General features: G+C 31.4%; 1 protein-coding gene across 2 annotated transcripts in view; it reads right to left on the bottom strand.

Annotated features, from left to right (window-relative positions):
• Positions 1 to 611: 611 nt before the first annotated feature.
• The window catches only part of LOC114729250 (beta-amyrin synthase-like), a 62,019-nt gene continuing 55,975 nt past the window's right edge, over positions 612 to 6,655 (bottom strand). For both annotated transcript variants that reach the window (XM_028916241.1, XM_028916240.1), the window contains 14 exons: positions 5,966 to 6,055; positions 5,663 to 5,860; positions 5,466 to 5,550; positions 4,637 to 4,803; positions 4,296 to 4,487; positions 4,063 to 4,176; positions 3,648 to 3,767; positions 2,766 to 2,888; positions 2,536 to 2,634; positions 2,392 to 2,448; positions 1,751 to 2,119; positions 1,122 to 1,202; positions 944 to 1,027; positions 612 to 838 (listed from right to left, as the gene is read on the bottom strand). In XM_028916241.1, the coding sequence (XP_028772074.1) occupies positions 722 to 838; positions 944 to 1,027; positions 1,122 to 1,202; positions 1,751 to 2,119; positions 2,392 to 2,448; positions 2,536 to 2,634; positions 2,766 to 2,888; positions 3,648 to 3,767; positions 4,063 to 4,176; positions 4,296 to 4,487; positions 4,637 to 4,803; positions 5,466 to 5,550; positions 5,663 to 5,860; positions 5,966 to 6,055 (1,896 nt within the window). In that variant the 3' untranslated portion in view covers positions 612 to 721. The remainder of the gene's footprint in view (positions 839 to 943; positions 1,028 to 1,121; positions 1,203 to 1,750; positions 2,120 to 2,391; positions 2,449 to 2,535; positions 2,635 to 2,765; positions 2,889 to 3,647; positions 3,768 to 4,062; positions 4,177 to 4,295; positions 4,488 to 4,636; positions 4,804 to 5,465; positions 5,551 to 5,662; positions 5,861 to 5,965; positions 6,056 to 6,655) is intronic.

The following is a 6,655-nucleotide window of genomic DNA, read 5'->3' as shown; positions in this document are numbered from 1 at the left end:
CCAGAATATTTTTAATTTGCGAGTTGTCCCTGAGGGCCATTTTATCACTCGTGGGGCTTCTTTAATTGGACTTGATAGCACACTTAACTCAGTCTCGTTTCTTAAATTATAAACCTACAATTTAGAATATGACACAAGGACTCTTTTTTGGTCATAAGAAAGAGAATCATAACTAGATGCTCATTACCAAAGGGATCGGACTCATAATTGATCTAAAATTTTGGCTAGTGCACAGGGAAGGAACGAATATGTATAAAGGAATAGGAGTGCTTCCATCAAGACACATTAAAGTATAATGCCCCTCTTGCTTGGACTTCGCTTCTCACCATCAGATTAAAAACTTCTACTTCCTCTTATTCTAATTATAAGACCTTGTTTGTAGACTACAAACGAGGTCTTCTAATTAGGACCGGGGGTAATATTATTTAAGTTAAATTATACAAAACTCTGTGAATTTTGGACTGTGAACAAAAACCCCCTCTAATCTTTATAACTTGATAATGAATATTTCCCTGAGCTATCAAATTTGCACATATAGTGCCCATTCATTAACTATATACCCGCTTAAACTTTAAGCTGTAAGTGATCAAGAAAACTAGTTGTAAGGGAATTGTTGGTATAAATATAAGACTTTAGAGGAGTTCATAATAAAGTTTCAAAAGCTAGGGAGATTATTTGTGTTCATGAGTTACATATACGTTAGGCTATTATTTATTCAACTTTAGAAAGCTATATATGTAACTCGTTTCCGATATTCAGCCAGAGCCCAAAGTGGAAAAACATTTCTGTACATTGGATAATGGAGCATGCAATTCCTGTTGAATACGCCAGTGATTTCCTGAAAATATAAGTCACAAATTAACATTTAATTCTACCATTGATTGATTCATAAGTTTAATTAAAAAATTATTCCAGATTAAATGAGTCACCGGAAGGTACTAACTTGTTGTGGCCAATCCCCACTCTCCAACTGAGCATTGATTAAGAGTCTTGCTCCACAATGAAGAGGAGATGGATCTCTCTCAACCTTCCAATAAAATTTGATTTTAGTTTATTTTTTATTTTTAAAAATTACAAATAAACATAAATTGCTATTCACAATAAAGAATTAATAGAATAACCTGTCCAGCATATATTAGACCCATCATAGCCCATGCTGTTTGTACCACATTTGTTCTATTACCTTCAAGGGGAACATATTTCTGCATCATTTATTAGAATTCATAAGATGAGGTAACTAAAAGGGCACACAGTTATAAGTATATAAAATAGCTAAACATGTTTCTCTCCTATTTCTCCTACCAAGTAACTGGTTATAAATTTTAAAGGAAAAATTAATATTTTTATTATTATAGTTGTAGGTCAATTGTAATTTTTTTCCCCTTAAAATTTGATACGGTACAACTTAGTTATTATCGTTTTGACTTGGTTGTAACTTAATTCATAATTTTGACTCAATGTAACTTAATTCCTATAATTTACTATTTAAAAAATCAGTCCCTATATTTTAGAATATAAAATTATATATGTCATGAATTCTAGGGATTAAGATTTCAAATTGTTAAAACTATTGGAACTGAGTTAAAGTTTAGGGATCAAGTTTAGCTGAGTCAGACTATATAAACATTGAGTTGTATAAAATGAATTTTTAAGGATTAATTAACAACAGAGTCAAAACCTAGGGACTAAAATTAATATTGATTGTTCTCATTTTATATATTATATTGATAATTAAATTATATTTATGTACCTTTTTCGGACATGAAAGATAGCTCTCACCCCACCCACCATCATCCCTTTGCGATGTGAGAAGAAAGTTCACAGCTTTGCGAATGGCAAGACAATTATTGTAAGTCTTACCAGCAGCAGCAAGGCCACCTAATGCAAACCAAGTGCCATAAGTGAAGCAAACGCCCCATTTCCCATACCATCCACCATCCTCAGTTTGTGTATCTTCAAGGAATTTCACAGCTTTCTCAATACAATTCTCAATCTCCCTTGTTCTATGCCCTGGATATAGCATTGAGAATAAAACCAAAGCTTGAATTGTTGATCCAGTGCATTCTACATATTCATGTTCCACCACGATGTCTTGAAAGAATTCCGTAGGATTTAGCACCTGATCCCAAAAACAAACTAATCAAATTATTGCCAACTATATTACTCCCTCCAATCCTAAACGTAGGAGTTAAATATACAACTAATTAATAAATATTAAGAAAAATAGTTTAGTTAATTATTTGTAAAGAGTTTTAAATTTGTGAGATAAAATAGATTAGAGTCTTACATTTATGAACAAAATAAATCCCTCAACCAACCTCAACATTTAGGACTAGAGGTAGTATTTTATTTTGTTCACATAAGTTCTAATTCAAATGACATGATTCTTACTTCTAACCAATCTTGACCTTTCACTGGTTCCCATGCTGCAAATCCACCATTTTTGCTCTGTAAATATATGAATTTTAAAGTTTATATAATGAATCAATGCACAAAGGGGAAAAAACATATATAATTGTAATGTGAAATACTTGCCTGAAGTGACAAAAGAAGATTAATGGAATCATAAAGCCTTTCTACTTCCATAGTTTCACCCACAATCTCTTGTGGTAGCATTGACAAAAGAAGACAACACTAAAATAGACCAAAGCATATAACAATCAAAAGGAAACATCATAAAAGGTGAAGAGGAACAACCAAAGTGAGTTGTTTAAGTATAGCAAGTTATTTTTTGACCAAAAAAAAATGTATGGCAAGTTATTAACCTTCAAAGCCTCTGCAGTACAATCAGAAACTTGCCATCCATGGTCCTGATCAGAGAAGGTCCATGCCCCTTTTGTAATGTGACGATACATACTTTTAAAGTCACCCAAAGGGTTGTCCTTAACCTAATAAGATCATCATAATCAATATCAATTACTTAGGGGAGAAATAAAGAAAATGAGATTTAATTTGTAGCAGATTGGCGTTTCGTCGCTAATATATCAAGTATAATCCATCTCAAATTTGTTCAATTCATGAAATTTCTCTCAAAATCTACTGCAGATTACAAAATAGTCGCAATAATGGATTTGTGAAAATTTGTCCCTTTTTTTTGTTACACATTCCTTTCTGTGTAGTTGGTATGATATAAAATATGAAAATTAATTATTTAGTCCTCGTAATTTTGTCTTGGTTATAACTCAAATTGTTAGAGTCTAACTTGATGCGACTTAATTTGTCAAATTTGAGCTATTTAATCCGTTTGTCCATTACAACTTAATTAGTTCCAGAAAGATCAGATGATTTTTAAAAAGTGTGAATAAAAAATTGAATAGCTAAAACTTGGGGGTTGAGTTGAAGAAGTTAAACATTAGAGTTTGAGCTACAATTATGTAAAAACTATATAAATTAATAAGTAATTTTTCTTAAAATATAGTAAGTCACATTGTTTATAAGCCATAAATGTTGGCTCATTCCTTAAATCTTACGCAATGCGGCATTGGACTCACATCTATTCTTTTAGATATTATTGCAAAAGCATTTAAAAATGATCATATATAAGATGCCAAAAAAAACATCACATAAAAAAATTTTAAAAAAAAACTCTCATATAATTACAAGCCAATCAATTAATGTTTCTTAATTAATAAGAATGAAAAGTTGACCTGAGATTTCTTTATGAAGTCATGCCCTCTTGCAAGAGTAAAAGCAATTTCGCCAGTTTGGTTTGTGGCAAGTAAAGCTTGCACAGCAAAACCAGCATCCCATTGTTGGCTTCCAAAACTCTGCAGATAGTTAATAGCATATATGGATTAAACCCAAAATATTTCATGGAAAAAACCTAAAAAATACCTCTAAAATTTGAAAATCCTAAATCAGGAATTATTATAAAAATGTGGTGTCATCTGCTTTTCTAATATAATTAATTACCATTAAAGTGCAGTAAATAAGATTGATTTGGAATTTTGAAATCTAAGAGGCATTTTTTTTTTGGAATTTTCCATATTTATTTTCACTAAATAAATTAGTCTTGCTAAAATAATAAACTTGAAGATATATATGAGCCAATAATTTGTTTACCTGCATGGTAATTCCATCTTCAGAAACCCATATGTAATCAGGAATCCTAGCAAGATGCTTCTTAAAGGCATCTCCATTCGGATCTTCAACCCAACAAGCTAGCATACACAAAACCTGTGGCAAATGACGTAAAAGGGAAATTAAATACTGATTAATTAAAAGCATGTTCACGCCACAAGCAATAATCATATCAAAGTGCTTGGCATTAATTGAGTCATCGTAATTAATATTACCTTTTCAACGCCGCCAATAGTTATGTATCGACTAGTTTCATCTTCATAGTGAATATGCTTTATTGTTACTTGAAGAGCTTTCTTTCTTACCAACTTATTGAAGGGCCAACGAGTAAGAAGTGGCTCAGTGAATGTATATAAACTATCCCATATCAAATCTTGTATCAAGGGATGTGGATAGTAAAGATCTTCCTGTAATGATATATATATTCGACATTAATTATCCGTGATATACAATTTATTGTTCCTTAATTAGGAGAAATCAACAAGCTAACTTGTTTGTGTCAATATATATATATATAGGGATGAATTATCAGAGACTAAAGTAAAATTAAACTCACCTTTGCACAAAGGCGACGAGCTTCATTCCAATGAATTTGATGGTAAGGTTGAAGGTAGAGTTCTTGTCTGAGCTGAAGAATAAGAGGTGTGATGGGACCCACAAACCTTTTCCCATACAAATACGACATAGGCATGTAAACCAAGCGGCAATAACACCACATTTTAGCTGCATTAATTACAATATCGTGGAAGATATTATTATTAGATAATGCAATAGAATTAGTATTGAAGTTTTTTAACTTTAACACACTAATTGTCACTTACACTGAAATAACTTAACTTACCTTTGGTGGCACTCGCCACGTCCACTTATAGAGTTATGATTAGTTTTTTAGTCGCACAATATATATATATATATATATATATATATAAGATCTTATCATATATCTTTGGACTGACTCACAAAAACCTCTAATGATTAGAAAGCAAAAAACCATATATAGCATGAAAAATTACAATATAATAAAATTAAAATGATGAATAGAAAATATCAACAGAAAATTAAGGGACTCTATCTCTGATCTTTAATATAAGAATTAGCTAACTAGTTTTAGGAGATTAAAAAATTTTAGTTATTTGCAACAAATGTGTGTTGACTTCCTTAAATTGCCCTTATTCAATCATGTATATTGAAAATACACTTACATAGAAATACTTTACAATTAACAAGAAAGTTTTTGAAAATACATTATAAATTTAGGAGACAGAATGATTAAGTTCTTATATTTAGTACCAGAGATAGTAGATATCACATGAAATTAAAACACGATTAAACCTCCAAATCTAAAATTGATATTAGAAATGTATGTCCACCATTGAATTACATACCTGGATGCATAGGAAGGAACGGTGGAAGGAGCCAGAACTCTGGTGGCATTGGATTTGTTCCACTCCACTCAAACAATCCAAGTATCTACAACAACATATATATGAGACGTACCTACATACATGCCTACATACGTACGTACGTATATATATACATGCATAAAACCAAACATGGAGGGAATGAACAAAATAGAACGTACTGAGAGCCAAGTCTTTCCCCAAGAGGGTATGTAGGTGGCACCACCATGATCAAGAATCCATTTTTGAGCTCTGAAACAAGCATTGTCTTTGCCTCCGTTGGGTCCTTCTCCAAGCATTCGCATGCATATATAACTCAGAGCAGTACAGAACATGGTACTGTGTCCCTCTATGTGTAGGCCCCACCCTCCATCCTCATTCTTTTAAAACACACACACACACACATGAAAACTTAAAACCGTAACATATGACCGATACAATAAAGCAGGTTTTGATGCTTAACTATGTATATATGTCATATATACCTGGTGATTATATAGGTATCGAAGGATTTCTTTACGATATTCTTCCGGGAACACAGCATCAAGATGACCAGTAATATACATGCAAAATACCTGTACCATTGATGCCCATTTGATCTCGTTTAATATTTATTTAATATGAAAATGAAGTAGGATTAATTGGAACTTGTGACATAAATTTGATAATTCTTTATTCTTATTACAATACATATATAGCACACCCATGCGCGCGCGCGCACCTTCTAAAATTTCTAGAATCCAAAGTATTATAGAATTGTGATTAGCGTGGAAATTATGCTGATTCTTTATTACAATAGTATGATTATCTAAGGAGAAAGGAAGAAAGACATTTGCTATTGGTGGGCCCACTAAGATGTGGACCCCAGTCCCGTGCTTTTTTTTTTTTTTCCTTTTAAATTTTTATAGCATTGTACTTCTATACTCCCTTTGGTTATGAATATAGAATACAAATAATGGGATCATGTAAATTAAAAAATCAGTTAAAACCGGATAAATGCAATGTGTGTGTAAAAAAATATATTCTTTTAAAAAAATCTTATTATTTGTGAAGAGTGAAAAAAACAGGTAAAAAATTAATACAATAATGTAAGAGGTTATTAATGAGAACAAAACTTTAAAAAAAATTAAAATTTCATACATCATTTATGTAAATTTTATAAATAAGACTTCTAA

This window comes from Neltuma alba, unplaced genomic scaffold (assembly GCF_004799145.2).
Source record: "Neltuma alba isolate B1F8T4 unplaced genomic scaffold, ASM479914v2 tig00012617_pilon, whole genome shotgun sequence".
NCBI lineage: Eukaryota > Viridiplantae > Streptophyta > Magnoliopsida > Fabales > Fabaceae > Neltuma > Neltuma alba.
This window is presented reverse-complemented; position numbering and strand designations above follow the sequence as displayed.